The 24,580-nt window shown below is 34.0% G+C and overlaps 1 protein-coding gene across 9 annotated transcripts in view; it reads left to right on the top strand.

Moving 5' to 3' along the window:
- MAP4K4 (mitogen-activated protein kinase kinase kinase kinase 4) overlaps positions 1–24,580 on the top strand; it is a 227,039-nt gene that overhangs the window by 105,510 nt on the left and 96,949 nt on the right. For all 9 annotated transcript variants that reach the window (XM_051984341.1, XM_051984344.1, XM_051984346.1 and 6 more), the window contains exon 3: positions 3,044–3,100. In XM_051984341.1, coding sequence (XP_051840301.1) covers positions 3,044–3,100 — 57 coding nt within the window. The remainder of the gene's footprint in view (positions 1–3,043; positions 3,101–24,580) is intronic.

Here is a 24,580-nt window from a genome sequence, read left to right as displayed (position 1 = left end):
GAATGGATGGATGTTGTAATTCAGTTGTTTTTCAGTGATATTTTTATCAGCATTATTCAAATATTGCATATAGTGTTCTCCTTGTAATGCATTCTCCCTGCTCTCCTTTCACACATGTTTTCTTATGTTTCTTTGAACCCTTTCATTTATATTTTCTTGCAGTGTAACATCATTCTTTGTATACCTTTCATTGTTCAGTCCATGTGGATGATGTTTTTAATTTGCTTCCAGTTGCTTGCTACTACAGAAAATATTGTTATTGTATATATGAGACCTTTTTCCTCTGTCTTTGACCTTGGCATATATGCTTAATAATAGTTTCACTGGGCCAAAATGTTTGCACAGCTCTGTGATTTTTCTGTCATAATTCCAAAGTATTTTCCAGAAAAGTAGGACAAATTCATAGCTTTACTAATAGTTTGTTGTAGTTCAGTCATGTTTGACTTTGTGACCCCATTTGGGGTTTTTTCGGCAAAAATACCGGAGTGGTTTTCCATTTCCTTTCGCCTACTCATTTTCTAGATGAGGGAACTGATGCAAACTGGATTGTGACTTTCCCAGGATCACACAGCTAATAAGTGTCTGAAGTTCAATTTAAGCCCAGTTGTTCTTGACTCCGGTCCTATACCCTGTGCCACTTGATTGTTAGTATCCCTCTTTTCCTATAGTTTTATGGGTGTCAATTATTTAAAAACATAGGAAATTAACTCAAAATTTAAAATTATTATCTTCATGATACCTTGTTGTAGAGACAAGAGGAAAGAACAGACTCAAATATTCCTCCAAATGCTGCAGAATTAGTTCTTTTCCCAGGTAGTCCCTTAAAAAAAATCAATCTTGAGGTGTTGGAAAAGATTTTTTACTCCTAGGAAGATGATCAGATTACCTAGCAATGTTTCCTGGGGGAAGGTGATAGGGAAGAGATGATTTAGGAACAAAGATTGTGATAATTTAATTTAAAAATGATCATTTGTCTGAGAAAAGAATGATATCAAGCTACTGTTTAAAATGGTGTGGAAGTTGGAATAGATTTGTAAGGATTTAGAGCTTGATGGTTGTAAAGGTCTCTTTCAGCTCTGATAATCACATCTGACTTTCATATTAAACTTTAAGAATTATAGTTCTCTTTAGATATATCATCTCACTTGATTCTCAAAACAACCAGTGAAGCAGATAGTTTTAAGTCATTGTTACCCTCCTTTTTGTAAATAAGGAAACATAAGTGACTTTCCAGTAATTCAATTCTTGCCTCTTGCAATTCTTTAAACGTCACATAATTTCTAATGAAAATAATGCATGTTTAATTTTAAAGCCTTGATCGGAAATAGATTTTTTTTATCTGTCTTCCTCAGTTTCCTATTCCCTTTTCCTCCTTGTACATTTCTTTTGTCTTTTACTTCCTAATGTCCTAAAGTTTAATGTTCACATTCCTCCCATAGGATGATCATATGAGTATAGTTTTAGATCTAAAAAAGGACCTTAAAGGTCATTCAGTCCAACTCTCATTTTACAGTTAAAGAAACTAAGAATTAAACAACAAAGAATGAAATCCAGATCTCCTAATTTCAATTCCACTTATCTTTCTACCATAATAAGCTACACCAGAATCTTGCATTATTCTGTAAAATCATGTGTCTAGATTTGCAAAAGAGTGTAGTGTGTATTTTGCTTTGATCTAGTGGTTTTGTGAAAAATGGTTGTTTTTGGCCAACTTGATACATGTGTGTCTATATTAACTCTCTTTTCAAAGTACATATAACTTGTGCACCACATATATATTTCTTTTTCCTTTCTTTGAAAGAGAAGGGAAAAAAAAGTTTATTTCCTTGTCTGCATATGTGTGTGTATGTATGTATGTATGCCTATAACCTGAATAGTATGTAGCATAATACTACAGATGTCTTTAATATACATACCTTAAAACAAATTTTCATGGCAACTTACTCAGTATTTAAAGTGATGTTAACTGAATGATAGTGGTACAGAAACACTGTATTGTAGTATAAAGTCTCAGGAGAGACTTAAGCTTGAATCCTGGTATCAGTATCATATGATTATGGGCAAGGTATTTCATTGATTTTTTTTTTTTTTTGAATGTTAGTTTCCTAATCTGTTAAATGGAGATAATAAAGTTTACACTACCTCCCTCAGAAAGACGTTAGAGAGAAAAAGCTTTTTAAATCTGAAAAAGCTTTTTAAATCTGAAATTGTTGCATAAATGTGAGCTGTTAGTGGAGGTGAAGGGGAATCGGAGGTGAAGTGGGGGTCGCGATAGCAATGTGAGCAGCTGTGACAAGAAGCCAGCCAGCTGTCTCTCTTTCCACTTCCCTCTCTGCCCCCCTGCCTCCACCCATCAAAATCGTCATTTCCTATACAACACATTAGAACTTGCACAAAGAGTGGGCGGGGGCCATTCTTTCTCCAAGCATATATATTAATAGAGTATGGTCCAATTACTATTTAGCCTCACATGCTTGGGACCTCAGTGCATCAACTCGAGCCTCAGCCCATTACAATTATACATATATTTGATAAAATTAGACTGTAGTGATACAGTGCTTAGGGTCAGCAACAAATATTTCATAATCCATTGTTGAAAACTAGAACTGCTTTTTAAAATAAATAAGTAAATAAATAAATATATTATACACACATATTTACTTTATTATTTCTTTTAACCTTTAGGATGTCTACAAAAAAAGAAAAGTAGTTTGAGCAGGGATCAATCTTAATGTCAATGATTTAGGAATTTGATGGATGGATGATTAAGAAAATAAAGCTAGAGAATTGATGTTTAAACAGAATATGTCAGTACATTAAATTGTCTTGTTGATTAATATAATTTTTCTTAAGTAACATTTTATTGGTATAATGAACTATGTTATTATTGGAGAGTTATTCTATTTCATCATGTTTTTGTTAATGTGAAAAAATCATAGAGGATATAATTATATTGAAAACTTTTTATCTACTCTCCTTTTTATTAATGATGGTATAGAAGATGCATTAATTTTCATTGTTTTTTCTCTTTTTTGTTCTTTAGGGCCGACATGTCAAGACTGGTCAGCTGGCAGCCATCAAAGTCATGGATGTTACTGAAGTAAGTAAAGGTGGGGCATGGAACCCCAACAGTTGAAAAAATAAATAACTATATCGAAGGAAAGAAGTAGAGGTAGTTGTGTGTGTGTGTGTGTGTGTGTGTGTTTGTGTTTGAAAGACAGAGACACACATACACACACAGATAGAGATGTTTATATATATATATATAAAGATATTGTTCAAGGCTACTTTTTCCACATAAAAGAAATCACTTTCTTAGATTGCCTTCATGTGACATTACATCTGCAGGAAGTTTTAGGGGCCAATTTTCTTAAATTTTTGCAGATGACTTCCAAAGAACTGAGCACCAGTAGCATCTTAATAAATAAATATATTTAATTAAAAAAACAAATGTTGCTGTCATCTCTTTGGCAACATATAATTACTTTTTTTAATGGAAAAAAAATTCTATAAGAAAAGATTAAAGTCATATATATAGGGAATTATGGGGATGAGAAAGGTATTCCCTAGGGTGTTATGCCATTTGTTTTATTTTTAACATGAGGGAATGTGTTCAGTGAGGTTCCCAGTAGCTTGAAAGAAGAAACATCTGCTAAAATGATGAGCAGATTGTTGGCAAAATTTAGCAATGTAAAGTAGTAGATGAAATGGTCTCATGAGAGAGTTAACTGCAGAGCTTTATATGGTAAGAAGGGGAAATCAATAGACTTACAATTAAATAAATAAATAAATAAATAGAAAGAAAGAAAGAAAGACATGGTTAATATGTATATGTCTATATTTAAACCTGCTTATTTTAAAAATAGCTTTAATTTGCTATGTTCCAAAAATAGCCTATTTAAATTTTATTAATACATTTATAATATTGTATATTTATTTTATATACTTACATAACTGAAGTCAAATTAAAATTTCTATGATGAAAAAGGGGTCATGAGTAGAAAAAGTTTAAGAACCACAGATCTTTGGTATAGTGAAATAAGTGCTGCCATCTAATTATAATCCTTCTTTTTTAACAAATTATATCACCAGTTTGTGTGTGTATCTTTTGTAATAATAATTCTATCCTTCAGTGTTAAAGAGGAGGGGATACCGTAGTTTCTAGCTACAGGTAAACTAACAGAACTGAAGTCATTTTTTTGGAGAGTAGTTTTATCTATAAAGAAGGAGAACCATTTCTAAAAGGAGAAAAACATTTCCTTTGTATTACAATGATTTTTTTTTTTTAATTCACCAGAGTGGGTTAGTCTCCATGGAATAATACTTTAAAAATTAATTTTAAAAAATTTTACAATTTTGTAAATTAACAAAAAAATTCACTTTTCTTTCCTTAACATCATGAAGATGAAGAGGAGAATACACCCCAAACCCATTGTATCAAAATAGGCAATACAAATTTTGGCATTGACTGTCACCAAAATGTGTGCCTATGTCTATGTCTGTATCTGTGTGTATGTATGTGTCGATATCTATGTCTGTTTATATATATATCCTAAGTCCATCTCTCTTAGAAGATGAGTAGCATATTTCTTCATGGGTCCTTTGGAATTATGATTAGTCATTGTGTTGATAATAGTAATTGATCCTTTCAAGGCCATTGTCTTTACCGTGTTATTATTGTATTTGTTGTTGTCTTGGTTTTGTTCAATTTGCATCTATTTATGCAAATCTTTCTGGGTTTCTCTGAAAAAAATGCCCTCATCATTTCTTATAGTTTAATAATATTCCATTATACTATAGTCATAATTTGTTCAGCCAATCCCTTATTCGGAGACATTCTTTTCAGATTTTCTGCTACCACTGAAAAGGGGATAATAATAATTATTTTTGTAGATAAGGGACTTTTTATTTCTTTATTTGATATCTTTGAGGTATAGACCTAGTAGTGCCTGAAAAATATGCACTGCTTGGTAACTTTTTGGCTGTAGTTCCATTTTGCCTTCCAGAATGATAGAAATAATTCACAGCTTCACCAACAGAAAAGTTCTTTTCCCACATTTGTAATTTACCTTTTTTGTCGACTTTGCATGATAGTTACGAGGTACAAGCTCAGTGTCATTATTTGATAGAATTATTTTGGGAGTAGGTAAAGTTTATGAATTACTTTGCAGTTGGATATAACTTTATAGACTTTCATGAACTATTTCATGCCTTAATCCCTATCATAGTACACAATTCAATATTTAAGCTGAAAATTACCCATAAATAATTTATTTTAAGATTAAAAAAGAAAAGATTTTTTGAAAACTTGATAAACCGTGCCAAGTTAACTTCAATTGAATAAAGTTAGTTGAATAAATAAATGGTGAATTGTATAGTGGTTTGTTGGCATGAATAACATAACTAAACACAAAATATAGCAAATATTATCTTCTCTTATAGATGAAAAAACAGCAAATAAAGATGTCACAGTTAGTTTTTTAGCATTATGGTGTAAAGTGAGAAGTATTATTGTGAAAGGGAATAAAAGTTGTTAGAGTACAGCCCTGCCTTTTGTGTCTGTTAACTTGTATATAGATTATGGGCAAGTTGCGTAATTTGTAGGTACTCTCCCCAACTCTAATGCTTAGTTGCAGAAATCTACTGATCTCTTGCTGTAGAAAATGTTAGCATATCAGGAGTTAATTGATAAATTCAGGTCTCCCTAATATTCCTCCCAGCCTATGATTACCTGCTAGACAGGTAAGGCTAGAAAAATAAATTAGTTAACTTTAGCAAATTTACAGGGTATAAACCCACACAAATCATCAGCATTTCTACATATTACTGACAAAGTCCAACAGAAAGAGACATTTAAAATGCTGTATAAAATAATAAAATACTTGGCGGAGGAGGGAGGGTCTACTTGCCAAAACAAACCTATGAAGAACTGGATGAACATAATTATAGAGCGCTTCTCACACAGATTAAGTCAGATCTAAACAATTGAAAAAATATCAATTACTCATTACCTGTTACCCATTTACAAGATGATTTTTAGCATTCCTGTTTTTAAAGCTTTGTATTTTTAAAATACATGCATAGTTTTCACATTCACCGTTGCAAAACTCTGTTCCAAAAATTTTTTTCCTCCCTTCTTTCTCCCTACCCTATCCCTTAGACAAGTAATCCAATATATGGTAAACATGTGCAGTTCTTCCTATACATATTCCCTCCATTATCATGCTACACAAGAAAAATCAGATCAAAAAGGGAAAAAGAGAAAGGAAAAAAAGCAAGGAAAAAAAAGGGAAAAAGAGAAAGAAAAAAAGCAAGGAAAAAATAACAAAAAAGTGAAAATACTATATATCGTGGTCCCCACAGTTCTCTCTTTGATCGCAGATAGTTCTCTTCCTCACCATTCCATAAAACTGGCCTGAATCACTTCACTATTGAAAAGATCATAGTTGATCACACAATCTTGCTGTGACTGTATACGGTGTTCTGGTTCTCTTTCATTTCGCTCAGGTCATGTAAGACTTTCCAGGACTTTCTGAATCATCCTGCTGATCATTTCTTATAGAACAATAATATGCTTTGATCGGCCTCCATAGTTCTTTATCTGCATATGGATAGTTTTTTTCTTTGTGAGTTCTTTGTATTTCTTATCTTGGATTGTTGTGTTGCTGAGAAGAACTGAGTCATTCGTTGTTGATCATCACAGTTGCCCTCAATTTCCAATATTTTGCCACTATGAAAAGGACTGCTATAAATATTTTTGCGTATGTAAGTTCTTTTCCCCTTTTTTTGTGATCTTTTTAGGATATAAACCCTAGTAGTGGTATTGCTGTATCAAGCAGTATGCGGAGTTTGGTTGTCCTTTGGGCCTAGTTCCAAATTGTTGTTTAGAATGATTGGATTAGTTCACAGTTCCAACAACAGTATATTAGTGTACCAGTTTTCTCCCATCCTCTCCAATATTCCTCCCTTCCTCCCCCTTTTTTTTCTTTTTTTGGTTTATATTAGCCATTCTGGTAGGTATTGTTTAATTTGTATTTCTCTAGTCAAAAGATGAGATTTTTTTTCATATGCCTATAAATAACTTTCATTTATTCATCTGAAAATTCTCTGTTCATATCATTTGATTGTTTATTAATTGGAGAATGGTTTTTTTAAATATATTTGACTATTCTCTATATATTGGAGAAATGGAAGTCTTTATCAGAGATACTTGTGTAACAATTGCTTCCCCACTTTCTGCCTTCATTTAAATCTTGGTTGCATTGGTTTTGTTTGCATAAAAGCCTTTTATTTTAATATAATATAAATTATCTACTTTACATTTCATAATGCTTGTAACTCAGCTTATCATTTAAGAATTTGGATCCTATACCACTTGATCCATATATGTTTAGAATTGATATTGTTGCATTGTCTGTGGTATCTTTTAGCAAGATGTAATTTCTTTTTCTTTTAATTAGGTCTGTTTTTGCTTTTTACTTTGAGATCAGGATTGCTGCCCCTGTCTTTTTTTTTTTTCACCTGAAGCATAATAGATTCTGATTTAGCTCCTTACCTTTATTTTGCATGTGTCTCTCTTCTTCAAGTGTTTTTTTTTTTTTTTTTGTAAAAACACCTGTAGGATTCTGCTTTTTGATCAGGTTTGTTCTCTGCTTCTGTTTTATGGGAGAATTTATTCCTTTCCCATTCAGTTATGATTACTATGTATTTCACTCCATCTTATTTTTCCTCGTTTGTCCTTTCTCAACTTTCCTGTACAACCTTATTTCATAATACTTCATACATAAGCCGCGTGTTCAAGCCACATGATTACTGACCTTGACCTTTGTAACTCTTATCTCTGTGCATTTTTGATGAATAATTCACTATGTCTGAAGTGCCATGCTGTCCCAATCCATCTTGCTTTCCTTCAAAATTAAATTCCAGCTGCATTTTCTTCATGAAGTTTTTCCTGCTATCACTCTGCAGTCTTCCTCCTCTACAATTACATACTACATTGCACTTCCTCTCCACCTTCATCATACAGTTCTTTATATACTTACCTATGTTATAACAGAATATATACACAATATAAAACCACACTTGGACCACCATAGCAACCATCATCCTTGTGTGTGTGAGGGGGTTTTCATTATACTGATTCTTTTTTTAAAGAAATGAGAAATTTGTTTAGTGAATAGAGAAAAGTAGAGTCAACTAGAACAATGGAGAAGGAGACAAGCATTTATTAAGTGCTTACTATGTGCCAAACACTGTATTAAGCATTTTACAAATATTAACTTATGTGATTCTCACAACAAGGATTAAATAACTTCTCTAGATCATACTGCTACAAAGTGACTGAGACTGGATTTGAATTAAGATTTTCTTGACTGAAGGCCCATTGTTCTATCTAGGATCAAATAAATACAATTGGATGTTTGTTTATTTTTTGCTGAAAGCATTTGGGGTTAAGTGACTTGCTCAAGTTCACACAGCTAGGAAGTATTAAGTATCTGAGGCCTGATTTGAACTCAGGTCCTCCTGACTTTAGGGCTAGTTCTCTATCTATATAAATACTATTTGTAAAGCACTTGGTACAGTACCAGTTTTATGGTATTTATACAATTTATACATTTATGACATTTATACAATACTTATTCCCTTCCTTTCTCTTCCCCTCCCTTTATCCATTTTACCACTTAATACCTTCAATGGAGTACCAAACCTAAAGTCAGGAATATTGGAGTTCAGATGTGTCTTCAGACACTTTATTACTGTGATAATGGGCAAGTGAAGTAATAATTTTCCTCAGTCTTGGTTTCTTCATATGTAAAAAGGGATAATAAATAACACCTAGGTTTTAAGGATCAAATAATATTTGTAAAGCATTTTTTTTTTTTACATGGAAATGAAAATTTTGTTTAGCTAGCATTATACAAATGCTGGCTATTATTATTGTTATTATTGTATTAACTGAACTGTATTCCATTTTTTTTTGATGCTAAAGATTGATTGCAGATGAACTATTTTATTTTAAAACCATCCTTTATAGAAGTGATCCTCCTTTTTGTTTTTTGATAAGGTGATAACTTTCGAGCAGATAGAAAATAGACAGCATGAGTTGTCTTGGCTGCTGTGGTTCAGTATTGAAATAAATACTTCTAAGTACAGCCCACTCTTTCTGAATTTAATTTCAATGACTGTTTTCCAGTTTTAAATCTATCAGTGAGAACTAAGTGTAATTTGTGGCATAAATTACTCAGCCTGTGTACTTTGGCTTAGTGGAATTAATTGCCTGTTTTATTAGCTTGTGAGGTCCTATCAATGAAAATGGTGTCTATCTATAATTCCTTAAAGGTTTATCAGGAATTTAAATGGAAAACTGTTCCAAAACTAAGAGGAAGAAGAGGTAAAGAGAATATCCAGTGACAAGATCTTTTATCCCTTTACTACAGTTGTAATCAACTGCTAGCTGAGTAGGTGACCAGAATGGAATAATTATTAAATGATAATAGGAAGCTGGCAAATTGAATGTTAAGTTTTTCATCTCAACAGCCTTCAGCTTGTTATCACAGGAATATTACAAATAGGCATTAAACCACATGTTATATGTTTTTATTTTTCTTATAAGTTTCCTTTCTATTACTCCTATCCTCCTTATAACACAACAATTTAATAACATGACTCATTATTATAAAAATTAAATGGATTGTGAACATAAAAAATTAACTGACATCATCCTATGTCATGTCATCCCTTCCCTTAACTCACATTCCCCAGCAACCCAACAAGTTATTCAGTAGTAATGGATGTAGTAGGGTAGTCCCCACAAGTATCATAAGGTGATTCTTCTGTTCTTTATTTCTATAAAATTTGGAGGAATACAGTTTTATGTTTTATATAACTATTTAGCTTGTGAAAATTTCATATATAGAGATAATGTTTATTTAATCTTTTATTATTTAGAATGATATAATGTATACTATACTGCATAATAATGTTTATTCTTTAAAACTAAAATTGTAATTTTGTTTTTAAAATGTTTTATTTCATTGTTTACCAATTATATTTAAAAATGTTTTTGAGTTTCATATCTTTTCTTCCCCTCACTCTTCTATCCCTTGAAAAAACAAGCAATATGTGAAGTCATGAAAAAGGTATTTCCAAATGAGCCATTTTGCAAAAGGACACACACACACACACACACACACACACACACACACACACAATTTCTTTCTTTCATTTTATATAGTCTGACCAATAAACCTCATTATTACTGTCTAATTTGATGATAATATTCCTGATGTTTCTTTAGTGAGGATTTTTCATTTAGTAGATAAATTATAAGTCCATTTTTCCTTTCTGGTGTCTCCTTGTTTGTCTAGACATTTTCCAAACACAGAAAATTACCGATTAGGTATCTGCTTTCCCACACAGAATAGCTGCACCTGAATACTAGTTTTCTCTCATTGTCCTCACTCAACCGTGTTCTGCAGGACCAACTAACCTGACAGGTTAGGAAGCAGCTTGTTAAGAGTACTTATATTGGATTACATAAAGATCTTGTTAAAGATGCTCGTTTTGGATTTTAAATTAGACTTGCTGCCCCTTTTGAAGGTCCATCATCCAACATGTCATGAAGGAAATCTTCCAACCTCTTATTGTTCATTTATCAATTGAGGCTCAGGAAGTAGTAAAATAACTGCGCTACTCTTTTCTTTTTTGATCTGACCTTTCTACCACTTTGAAGCTTATGTGTGTCTCCCTCCCTCCCCCCAGACAATCAGTGATGAGTAGTTGGACTTTGTAGTCTTATTTAAATGTACTACAAAAGCCCTCTGTGTTTGTGATTTGTAATCTTTTTATTAAACTTTTTATCCTGCCATTTAGTATCCACTATGATCTCCAAACTACCCTTCCTTCCTTCTTCCCTTCCTCCCTCCCTCCCTCCCTCCCTCTCTTTCCCTCCTTCTCTCCCTTTTCCTCTCCCTCCCCGCCTCCTCCCTCCCTCCCTCCCTCCTTCCTTCCTTCCTTTTATAGCAAACATATGCATGGGTATTTTTCACCATTGACCTTTTCACTCCACTCCCTTCCGTAGATGGCAGTAGTCCCATACATAAATATGTTAAAGTATATGTTAAATACAATATGTGTATACATATTTATATAGTTGTCTTGCTACACAAGAAAAATCGGATTTAGAAAGAAGGTAAAAATAACCTGGAAAGAAAAACAAAAATGCAAGCAAACAATAATAGAGTGTAAATGCTATGTTGTGGTCCACTCATTTCCTAGTGTTCTTTTGCTGGGTGTAGCTGGTTCTGTTCATTTACTGATCATTTGGAACTGATTTGGATCCTCTCATTGTTGAAGATAGCCATTTCCATCAGAATTGATCATCATATAGTATTGTTGTTGAAGTGTTTAATGATCTCCTGATTCTGCTCATTTCACTCAGCATCAGTTCATGTAAGTCTTGCCAGTCCTCTCTGTATTCATCCTGCTGGTCATTTCTTGCAGAACAATAATATTCCATAACATTCATATACCACAGTTTACTCAGTCATTCTCTAATTGATGGGCATCCTTTCATTTTCCAGTTTCTGGCCACTACAAACAGGGCTGCTACAAACATTTTTGCACATACGGGTCCCTTTCTCTTCTTTAATATTTCTTTGGGATATAAGCCCAGTAGTAACACTGCTGGATCAAAGGGTATGCACATTTTGATAACTTTTTGGGCATAGTTCCAAATTGCTCTCCAGAATGGTTGGATCCACTCACAATTCCACCAACAATGCATCAGTGTCCCAGTTTTCTCGCATCCCCTCCAACATTCATCATTATCTTTTCCTGACATCATTCCTTTTCTGAGAGGTGTGAAGTGGTATCTCAGAGTTGTCTTACTTTGCATTTCTCTGATCAATAATGATTTGGAACACCTTTTCATATGGGTAAAAATAGATTCAATTTCATCATCTGAAAATTGTCTGTTCATATCCTTTGCCAGTCTTTTTTCATAATACTTCTCTAGACATATTATATTGACTCTTGATCATCATTTATATCTTGTCCTGCTTTTTCCATCTCTTTATTCACAAAATCTGTCTTCCCATTTGCGTAGACTAACTCTACCCTCTTCTCACTGTCTTTCCCTTCATCTTTTTGTTCTCCTCAAAATAAATTCTGTTGCCACTTTTCCCACAATTTTTCTAACTAGAAGTAACCTCTTTATCCTTGAATTTCTCCCTTTGCTTTGTTTCTCCCCTTCCCCCATCCATTGATCTATCTCATTCCCTTTACAAATTATATTGTAAATTTCATGAGGTGTAGAGTCTGTGTCTTATTTCATCTTTAACTCCCTAGTATCTACCATCATGTATATTAAGTGCTTTACAAATGCTAGTTGAATTGAATTTGTTGTGGATGCTTAGAAGTTGAGTTAATCATAAGAGCAGCACCCTTCACTAGTATAGCAAAAGTATCTGTTTTAGTTCTTTCAGTAGAAACTCTAAATCTCCATTTCATTCTTTTAGGATTTCAACAAAATATAATTCCTTAGCAGAGAATTGACACAGGGCTGTTATGAAGTCCTGATACTAACATACTGTTTGCCAGTGATGTCAACTACTCTTAATTTCCATCCTGTTTTTGATACTGGTGAGCTTTCTTATCTTATCTTATTTCTCTTTCCTTATCCTGTTTTTTAGGGGGAGGGTAATTGAGGCCTAGGAGTTGGAGGATCATTCTACTTCAACATATTGGCCAAATTAAGGTTTCTTTCTCATTTATCCAGAGTTATGATGTGTATCAAGTACTTAATTGGTGAATGTATGAAGTTATAGAAATGCCTAGTTTTTTTGTCAGGCTTGTTTTTCTTATTATTATTAAAGCTTTTTATTTTCAAAACACATGCACAGATAATTTTCAACATTCATCCTTGCAAAATTCCATATTTTCCCCTCCCTTCCCCCTATTCTCTCCCCTAGATGACAAATAATCCAATATATCTTAAATATGTGCAATTCTTCTTTATATATTTCCACAATTATCATGCTGCAAAAGAAAAATCAAATCAAAAAAAAAAAAGAGAGAGAGAGAAAGAAAACAAAATATAAGCAAACAACAATTAAAAAAAAGGTGGAAATATTCAGTCCCCACACCCTTCTCTCTGAGTGCAGGTGGCTTGTTTCATCGAAAGAGCATTGGAAAGGGTCAGGCTTTTTAAAAACATAGCCTTTGGTCTGATACTTTATCCTAGATGGAGGAAAACAGTAAAAGTTGTCTTTTATATTAGGATGAATATGCATTTACTGGGCTTTTTCTGCTTATGAGTCATCTTCCCATGAGACCCCTTGATGATAGTATTTCTGTTGTAAACGAGTGAGGAAAGAGGATGTTTATACAGAAAAATAATGGTTGCCTATTTTTTCAAATGTTGCATTCTAGTTGCCTGGTAAACTACTGTTGTTATGCATCACCATGTTGATTAAATTAAAAAGCAGGAACTCCAGTTGGTCTAAAGCATGCAGTAAGGAATGAAGCCTGGGAAGCTGAAACTGTTTCCAAGGAAGACTGATTTTTAAGACCTGAACCATTTCAGTAAAACTACTTTTTTATTTGTACTTCCTCATCCCTAGCCCCATTTTAAGGACAAAAGGAAAACACTCTCGTTCTGTTTCTCCTTCTTCTTTCACTGATATTTAAAAGAATCAAATAGTTTACTTCAAAGAAACTGCATATGCTTTTGTTCATGGGGAGGGAGAAAGGCAGCTAAGCTATATGAGTTATACTAGTTTTTAGTGCTAATAGTTTAGACCTTACAAGCCATTTAGTCTAATCCTTTTATTTTACAGATTAGGAAATTGAGACCCATCAAAGATAAGTGAATTACCCAGATCATACAGCTAGTAAGTGGCAGAATGGGGGTTCAGATACAACTATCTTTTCACTGTACTATGTAATTATCTAATTGATTTATTTTCTATAGCTTGATCTGTAAAAGGATGACAGAATCCAATCGGTTTTTATGCTTTTCTCTCCTTATAAACTGATATTGATAAAGATAACTCCATGATGCTATAGTTAGATGTCTGGCCTAATTTCTTTAGAATACCTTTAGAATGATTCTGTGTCAGAACTTTACTTAATTTGATGCTGTAATTAAATTCTGTTATATCTGCATGTGCTAAAAATGGAGTTATGAGTATATTTTTTATTTTCTTAATTTTTTTTTTTAATTTTGAGTTACAAGTTCTCTTACTCTTAACCGTTTCTTCTGAGTATATTTTTTAAATTGAAAAATGTCAGGACATGTGATACTGCTTTTAGGACATTTAGTGGGTTGGGAATATAAGAAAGATGTGATTTAGAAGGATGTTTTAAAGGTTTTCATGGAATCAATAGGGATATTCAAAGTTTTGTAGTTAGCGAAAAGAAACTTGCCATTTTTGGACTTGCCATTTTGAAGCTATTTTTAAATTCCAGTTTTGATATTTACTACCAGTATAACCTTGAGCAATTCATTTTACTTCACTTGAACTTAGTTTTCTTATCTCTAAAATGAGCTGATTGGATTAGATCATCCTTTCCAAGAAAATAGTCTGTAAGATAAGTGAACTTATCTTGTAGTATTTGCTAAGGACTCTGGATGGAATGCTGCATCAGAAGTAATCAAAAAAGAACATTATTTTCTAGGTTGGTATTTATAGTATCTTGCTTTTTAATTTGGGACTAATTGTTTTTTCTTTCTGGTGGCTTCTTTTTTCTCCCTTACTCAAACAATGCTTATCTCACAGCTAGGGTAAGTTGTTTGGACTTCATTTTTCTCATTTGTGATATGTGGGTATTAGAAAATTTATATTGAAAATATTGTGATGTGAGGATATTGGAATCAGGAATTCTTAACTCTTTTTTTTTTGGTGTCATGTATCCCTTGAACAGGCTGGTGAAAGCTATGAACTTCCTTCTCAGAGTAACATTTTTACATAAAGTATATAGCATTATCCCCCAACCAATCCTTTGTGGAGGTTGGAGGTCCACATGTATCATACATTATACATAGATACACACACACACGTATATATAAACACATCTACATTGAGGACATTTCATTGAATTAGCCACTTGTGGTGATTTTGTTTTCCCCCTCTAAAAACAATATTTATTATTTGTGATGGTTCTTTGGGAGGGATACTTAGGATAAGTATATCAACAAATACATATTTTTAAAATATGTATAGCATTATAAAGGAAAGAAATTATATTAATATAAAATTATCAGAATATTTTTAAAATAAGTTTACATATCCCAAGTTAAGAATGCCTGTAATAGAGAATCTGTAAAGCTTTCTTAAGTTCCAAACCAGCAAATATTTTATGAGTTAAGTTTTAGGTATGGAATCTTAGAGTTGGTTTTGTGGGCTTGGTTTTGATGATCTGATTATTAGGAGTTTTTTTTAGTGTGGGACAGCAGAAGGTATGTCTGTCATGGAGAAACCTATATTGGGTTGATGGGATCTACCTTGTAGAAAGAAATTCTTGTGTCTCTCTACCCATATTTTGCAACTTTGCACTGGAAATCTAATAGAAAATGGTGCTTCCCATGGGACAGGGATAATTATAGGAACTGAACTTAACCCTAACCTCTTAGGTTAATTGATTTTAGGATTATAGTTTTAGAGCTAGAAGGGACTTTAAAGATCATCTGGTTTAAAAAATTCCTTCACTTTCTAGATGAAGAAACTGAGGTTTAGGAAATTTGAGTTACTTGCCCATAGTCCTTTTTTCAGTGCTTACTGGCCTTTTCCAAGAATGAGAAACACATGGAAATAATGCTTTGCTTGGAGCTTTCTAAGTTTACTTATGGTCATTCAAAGAATATTTAGCATTCAAACATGTGGGTGTACATGCATTTTCTCCATGAAGTGTTTTTTTTTTTTTTTTTACATAATTTAAAAAGAATGAAATTACTAGCTTCAATTTGTCCAAATACACAATTTACATATAACCAGAATCGCTTGGATTATTAGTCAATGCCCTCTTGTGGAGTGTTTTTCTTGGGAGATGGAGTGGAGGGGAGTAAGTTGAGGCTTTATATCCTCTCCACTCAATATCTAATCCCCCTTTAAACACCCTGGCATGTGTACTCTTGGCTACCTGAGTACTCCTTTACTGTTTATAATGCTACTGTCCCTATTCTTCTCCCAGCCCTCTCCTCTCCCCCATTTCTGGTTAGATTTGTTTCCTTTAGGCTTAACTTATTCACCTTCAAATGATACACTGGATACCATCTTATTTCTGAACCTGAGGCTCAACATCTACCGAATATTGCATTGACTAGCTTCCAGGCCCTCAAACTTTTACTCTTCCAGTGGAACTTTTAAGACAGGAATAGCTCTCTGCCTAATTTCAACAGGAAGTAGTTTCAGAAGATGAGACCCATTTGTTTGAGGGGGGAAATGATGGGGTAAATCCCAGCAAGTGGGTCATGGGGAAGGATATTGACAGGAGTGCTCCTTGTTGAACTTAAGTGGGTGTTAATTGGGTCTTTTTTATTGAATTCCTGTAAGTTACTCTTGAGGCAAGCGGAAAGCAGCATTGTGGGAGTTTTTTTTTTGGAGGGGGTGGTTTAGAAAGGAGAAGGTTGAGACACTCCATATTTAGGGGAAATGACTTCCTCCAGGTTATACAATAGGTTATATATGTAGCAGGACTAGAAACCAGAACTCTTGACTACTTACTTAAGTTTTTTTTCCACTGTGACATTACTTTCCTCTAGCTGCTATCTCGTTTTATCCTATTGCTTGTATATAATGATAGGGCAGTATTTCTTTTCTTCATGTGTTTTTTCTTGTTTTATTGATATACTCACATATTTTAAATTTTAAGTTTCTCTAATGCAGAAATGTTCATTTCATTAAAATTTTTATTTAACTTGCTTTCAACCTAGGAAGGTTGACCCTTGATGGGGTCAGATGTGGAAAAAATAATGTGTTTCTAAGAGGCACCTAGGTGTCACAGTAGATATGAAGTCAAGAAGAACTTAAAACAGTCTCAGCTACATAACTAGCTAAACAACTCTAGATAAAGTCACTTAATTTATGCTTCAGTTTTCTCAACTATCAAATGTCAAATAATAAGCTTTTACTAACTGCTTCTTTTCTTCCTCCTTTAATATTAGTGTTTTTATGTAAAATCTCCCACATTAGATTGTAGTAATCTGCAGTAACTTCTCCTTGGCAGGTACTCAAGTGATGTTGATTGTTGAAATATTAATACAAGGTGTCTTTCATTTTTATTATTTTTGTTACACATTATATGAATACCTGAAAAACATTGTTTGGAAAAGAAAGAAAGTAGTTATTCATTGTGAAGTTTATTATTTTAATTATTTGTGCTGTATGAAGCTATGACTTGATCTTTATGTTATACTGCTTCTACTCATTCAGATCCCAAAGTTCTGTATCTTTGTCATTTGGTGCCAGGAGAAAAAATGATACCTTTGGCAATGTGCTTTTCAGAACTTAGTGAGTTTGTTTGGCATGGGGGGTAGACATAGGTGTCTGGCGATGTCATATTTTGAAATCCTTCTAGATTTGTTGGCCTTGCTGGACAGAATTTTTAGTTCTTTGAGAATCTCATTGTCATTGCAGGTTTTAAAACCCAACCCTTTTTTTTATTCATTTACTCATTCATTCATTCATTCATTCATTTATTTATTTATTTATCTATTTATTTATTTATTTTACTTTGGCACTCTTATTATCTTTTTTTTTTAATTTTTAAATAACTTTTTATTGATAGAACGCATGCCAGGGTAATTTTTTACAGTATTATCCCTTGCATTCACTTCTGTTCCGATTTTTCCCCTCCCTCCCTCCACCCCTTCCCCCAGATGGCAAGAGTCCTTTACATGTTGAATGGGTTGCAGTATATCCTAGATACAATATATGTGTGCAGAACCGAACAGTTTCAAACAGGGAGAATTGAATTCAGAAGGTATAAATAACCCGGGAAGAAAAACAAAAATGCAAGCAGTTTATATTCATTTCCCAGTGTTCTTTCTCTGGGTGTAGCTGCTTCTGTCCATCTTTGATCAATTAAGGCTCTCTTTATCGAAGAGGTCCACTTCCATCAGAATACATCTTCAAACAGTATCGTTGTTGAGGTATATAATGATCTCCTGGTTCTGCTCATTTCACTCAGCATCAGTTCATGTAAGTCTCGCCAGTCCTCTCTGTATTCATCCTGCTGGTCATTCCTTACAGAACAATAATATTCCATAACATTCATATACCACAATTTACTCAACCATTCTCCAATTGATGGACATCCTTTCATTTTCCAGCTTCTACCCACTACAAACAGGGCTGCTACAAACATGTTGGCACATACAGGTCCCTTTCCCTTCTTTAGTATCTCTTTGGGGTATAAGCCCAGTAGAAACACTGCTGGATCAAAGGGTATGCACAGTTTGATAACTTTTTGAGCACAGTTCCAAATTGCTCTCCAGAATGGCTGGATGTGTTCACAATTCCACCAACAATGTATCAGTGTCCCTGTTTTCCCACATCCCCTCCAACATTCCCCATTATCTTTCCCTGTCATTCTAGCCAATCTGACAGGTGTGTAGTGGTATCTCAGAGTTCTTAATTTGCATTTCTCTGATTAATAATGATTTAGAGCATATTTTCATATGTCTATAAATAGTTTCAATTTCTTCGTCTGAGAATTGTCTGTTCATATCCTTTGACCATTTATCAATTGGAGAATGGTTTGATTTCTTATAGATTAGAGTCAATTCTCTATATATTTTGGAAATGAGGCCTTTATCAGAACCTTTGAGTGTAAAAATGTTTTCCCAGTTTATTGTTTCCCTTCTAATCTTATTTGCATTTGTTTGTTTGTACAAAAACTTTTCAATTTGATATAATCAAAATTTTCTATGTTGTGGTCAATAGTGATCTCTAGTTCTTCTTTGGTCATAAATTCCTCCCTCTTCTACAGGTCTGAGAGGTAAACTATCCTATGCTCTTCCAATTTATGTATCATCTCATTCTTTATGCCTAGATCAAGAACCTTATCTTGGTGTATGGTGTTAAGTGTGGGTCAATGCCTAGTTTCTGCCATACTGATTTCCAATTTTCCCAGCAATTTTTGTCAAATAATGCATTCTTATCCCAGAAACTGGTGTCTTAAAACCCAACCCTTTCTTGGCTTTCCAATTTTCTTACACTATTCTAACACTGCCTCCTTGTTTCTCCTCCCACAAGATTCATCTTTTGATTCTGGGTATTTTTATTAACTATTTTCCTTGCCTGGAATTCCCTCCTTCTTTGTTTCTTCAAATCCCAGCTAAAATCCCATCTTCTACTAGAAGCCTTTCCCAGTCCTCTTTAAATGCTTTCTTTTTTGATTCTCTATAGATTATATTGTTTACCTTTTATTTGCATGCTTTTCTTCCCTCCCTTCCTTCTTCCCTTCTTCCTTCCTTTCTTCCTTCTTTTCCTTCCATTGGTAGGAAGCCATTCCTTCCATTCCTTCCCTTTATTCCTTCCCTGCCTCCCTCCATCCCTATCTTTTCCTTCCTCCCTTCTTTCTCCTCTCCCTTCAACACCTAGTATAGGTATAATTTTTTGTATTTCTTGCTGCTTGACCTAAATTTTGTTTGTTACTTAATTGAAAAAGCTGAGGTGTGGATTATCTTGAAGTTGCAAATGTGTAGCATCTATCTGTAACTTGACTTTTTGATAGTGAAGGACTATTGTTATTTGGCAAGTAATTACCAATAGCAGCTCCCCTGCCTTTTAGTGAAACTGTGACATCATGTCTGTGATACAGGGACACCAGCATCTTGTGATTGTTCTCCTTGTTAATTAACTCTTATCTGTGAGGTTTCCATGCATGCTTGGCAGCACTAGCGCACCAAAAACGTCTGATCTAAGAATAGAGTTCTCTTCTACTGGCAGTTGTATGAAAATTATTTTTTGCTCAATGGAGTTTTTCCAAGTGTACTTTTTTGGAAAAGAGCATATGAAAACTATAGAGATTCAAGAATACTAAGGTGTTTTATTTTCCACAGACCTAAAAATCTCTTTCAGTGAACTAAAGGAAAGGATAACAGCCTTGCTCATTGACTATTCCATCAGATGTTCTCTGTGTGTGTGTGTGTGTGTGTATGTAAGTAATATAAAAACTTATCAGTTAGGATGAGGAGCTATGATGATAGAGTGAAATGAATATTTTTGCTGAGCTCATTCAATGAAGCCTTTTAAAGTTGATGAAAATAAATTCCAAAAGAAATTTGAAAAGACAATCATTGTGTATGGAATTGAATGACCCTTTTTTATTCATCTCTGAGATTGTGTCTATGGATTTTTCTCATTATTAGGACTTTATGGATCAATTTGAAGGGAATAGAAGTCTTATTCCAACATAATTCCCTAATTGAGCCTTTGCATGCACTGTCTTCTTCACAGTCTAGCTCTCCTTTTCTTCCCTTTCTTTGTCTTTTTTTAGGTAAGGGCAAATATGAAAGATAGTGATTGCTTATAATATTGGAAGGATGAGGTAATGCACCTTAGCACAGTGGTGCCATAATAAACATACTGTTGCTTGATTGGCTGACAGACCTGGTGGCCTTGGGGAGGAGAGGGGTACAGCTTTTCATTTTGTTTGTGAAAAGATGATGAGGTCTGAATTGGAAAATTGCCATCACCATATCATCATCTTCCATTATGCTTATGTTTCTTTTAAACTGTCATGGAACATTTCTCTGCATGTCCAGCAGTGTTAGAATCCTAGTGTTAACTCACTAGAATTGATAGAAACAATGTTTTTTTACCTTTGAGAGTTCACACATTGGCTCACACATTGGAGTTCACAAGTCGGGAGATATCCAAGAGATATCCTCCTCTCTCAGAGGAGGAGTCAACCTTTGGGTTCACACTTTGAAGAGATCATAAATAAGAAGCTCTCAGTCTCAGCAAGAGTCAGTTGGAGATAGGCAGAAGCTAGAAGAGCTAAAGGACTAGCAATAAGAGCTCTCGGAACCAAGGAAAGCTTATCGGGCTATTTTGGAAGAAAGAATAAAGAACTGGATTTTAACTCCTGGCTGCATTTGAGGTGATTATTACTCTGAACTGAAACTAATGCTGCCTCCAGAAAGCCTCCCCAAGAAACCATCATATATATTATACAAAAGAAGAACACTACACAGCAGGACCCATTCATTTGAGCAAGGAATTATTGACTTGAATCTGATTTTGTTTGTTTCTTACTTGTAGGCCTCTTGAGGGCAGAAGTGACTTCAGGTACAATCTGATTTCCCCCTTCCCTCCCAAAATTCATTTTGAGGGGCTTGAGCCAAAGACTAATCCTCTTTTTGTTAGACAAAGACAAAGCTTGTTGTAAGACAAGCAGGTGTTCCTTTTCCTTTTCTTTCTTTTTTTTTTTGGGGGGGGGGGGCGCACAACTGTCTCCCTTTCCTCCTATTCCCTTTGAGATCTGAGTTTTCTAAACTGCAATTCCCTGATGCCCAAAATTAAGCAGCGCATGACAAACATTTACTTGTTCCTTCCTTCCTTAGTTTTCTTTTGATTATTCTTCAGAATACATTGTAGCATAAAATAGTAAGAGAGGGATTGTGAGATCTCTGTCATCTATGATGTTTGAAACTAGGCAAATAGATTGGCCGGTATTATTGCATCTTTGAAATAAATATCCTGCAGAATCTATCCCCCACTCCAGTTGTTTCCTGAATCCTTACCTTGCCCCTAATCTTAGATGCTGAGATCAGCCAAGTGGTATCTGTTTTCTTGATCTGGACACCAAAAGCCATCTCAAGACAATACAGTGTATTGAAAAAATGCATTGAATTTGGGAGGCTGAAGACCTGGCTTTCCTTTTGAATTGCTGTATGGCCAGAGAGATAATCTTTTATTTGTAAAAGTCAAGGATTTTTCTAGATGGTTTCTAAGGTGGCTTCACATTCTTAAATACTACATCTTATCACTAATAAGTGAACTTACTGACCCAGGCCCACTCTGCTAGTTAATGGAAGAAAGAAATAACTCAAGACTTGTAACTTCATTTTGGTGCTTTTCTATACATTCAAATGAAAACCACATGAAAACATTTTTGTATTTTGATAGAAGTTCAATTTTTGTTGTTATTGTTTAATTGTTTTGATTGTGCCCTACTATTTGTGACTTCTTTTGGGATTTTCTTGACAAAGATACTAAAGTGGTTCGCCATTTTCTTCTCCAGCATATTTTACACATGAAGAAACTGAGGTAAAGAGGGTCTAGTAAGTGACTTGCTCAGGTTCACAAGTGAGATCACATTTGAACTTGACTCTTCCTGACTTCAGGTTCAGCATTCTATCCACCTAGCTCCCCAAGAAGCACAATCACTTGTTTTTTAAATTTGGAACACTGGGCCTAGAAATAAGAACAAATTGTTAAGATGATGTTATAAAACCAGAGTAATTACAGCTTAGGATTGCAGTAAGACTTTGGGTGACACTTTGAATATGTGTGATCTGCTTAAAGAATTCCATATGATGTTATGGTAATTAGTCTTAAAATGCCAGCACAGCAAAGTCAATTTCTAAAATACATGTTCCCCTGGGGATGAGATGTACACAGCACATGAAGATCTTTACAATATCAGAGTAGTGACACAAAATTTGTGGTTTTGCTTGCCACTTCTTAGATAATCCACTGTTAGTTTCTGTGTAAAGTTTATTATTCAGTCCTTTAAAACTCTATCAAAGTAAACTGTGGTGAATTTTAAAGACCCATTAGATAATTGGTAAATGGAAAGACCCAAGGTTCTAGTTGTTCTGCCTCTGTTTCCTCAATAAAAGAATGCTGGGGAGAGCACATTAACCTTTCCAAGGACCTTAAACTTCTTAAATTCTGCGGTTCTTAGACTGATCAGATATATGAATTACCTTGGGGTAAGATGTCATCTGTGTGTGTATGTGTACCTACGTACATGTACGTACATATATATGTATATATATATATATGTGTACAACTTTAAGCTCAGCATAAAAAGGGAAAACTCTACTTGAAATTTATAGAAAGCTTTTTGGAATGGAGAAGAAAAATCATTTGTAGTGATTACACTACTTGCATGTTTAAAACTAGGGTTTAAACAACAATGGAATTTAACTAAATATCTGTTTTATTTGGCATATATAGCAGCCATAAACCCAGTGTCTGTAGTAGTAGAATCACATATTACTTAATGCCAAGGGGTTATTACAAGGTGATTACAAAATTGAGTTAATTATTACTCCTCTCCAAGTTGTCATTAAATTTTTGCTGTTGTTTTATCTCTTTATTCTCATCCACTATAATATAATAGAAAGTTGGAGGGTGGAGGCAGGAGAATACAAAGTGAGAAGGAAAATGAAAGGGAAATAGTAAGGAACATCAGAAATCTTCTAAGGTCACTACTGACAGCTTTGTTAACAGCTGAGAACTGGAGTAATCCAAGGACATAAGCCTTGACCACTCTTCTCAGAGAAGTCAGAGAATGTCCACAATCTGGTCTTCTGCTTTAATTCGACAATGTCTATCATTTTGTTTCTGTTACTAACTAGTAATTTTCTTACAACATTTAATAAAAATCACACATTAGCACACTGCTTCTATTATAATCTTGTGGGAGCCTGTTTTCTTTTTATAGGAAGTGGAAAGTAGGTGGTCTGTGATATATATTGAATGAATAAAATAGACTGGCCAAGAACATTTATAACTGAAATTCAAAATCCAAGTTGTTGGAATCTCAAAATACCACAATCTCTATTTACAACATTCAAGGGCTGATATAAAGAGAAAATGTAATTGTAAAACTTTAAAAAAGAACAACAATGAAAAGCTTTGGTTAATTTCTGTTTAGGAGGAATACTAAGTGACCTGCTGTTTTCAGTAGAGACACAGACACCTATTTATGTTCGTGTCTAGGGAATAGATGTGTGATTTCATTGACATAGAAAACTTTCAATATGAAAACTTCCTCTACCATGTAGATCATTACTTTATCTGTAATTCATAATCTTAGGAAGTTACCTGGGATATTGAGAGATTGTGACTTGCTTAGTCACATAGCTAACTAGTATCAGAGGTAGGATTTGAACCCATGCCTTCATGGTTCTAAGCCTAGCACTCTTACCCACAGTGCAATGGTGTAATAATGCTTCCTCTTCTAGACAGTCATGAGATCTAAAAATGTAGGATACAAACCATTTTTTAAGAAAGGAAAAATAATTAAGCCACTATAAAGCAGGGTGTGTGTGTGTGTGTGTGTGTGTGTGTGTGTGTGTGTGTACGTACACAACAAAAATATTCAAACCTTTAAATAGGTAATCCAGATGATATTTGACACACGCAGTGTAAGATAAGGCAGAGCAGGAGAGGAGCAGGAGCCATTGAAGGAACTTGTAAGATTTAGGATTGTCTGCCTCCAGAATATAAGAACATAGTTTATGGGCAGATCTATCTAACTAAATACAATAGCTCTAGCCTCTTAATTTAAACAATTGTTTACCAGGAGCATGAACATAAATGTAAATCCAAAGGTTAAT

Source organism: Antechinus flavipes, chromosome 3 (genome assembly GCF_016432865.1).
Source record: "Antechinus flavipes isolate AdamAnt ecotype Samford, QLD, Australia chromosome 3, AdamAnt_v2, whole genome shotgun sequence".
NCBI lineage: Eukaryota > Metazoa > Chordata > Mammalia > Dasyuromorphia > Dasyuridae > Antechinus > Antechinus flavipes.
This window is presented reverse-complemented; position numbering and strand designations above follow the sequence as displayed.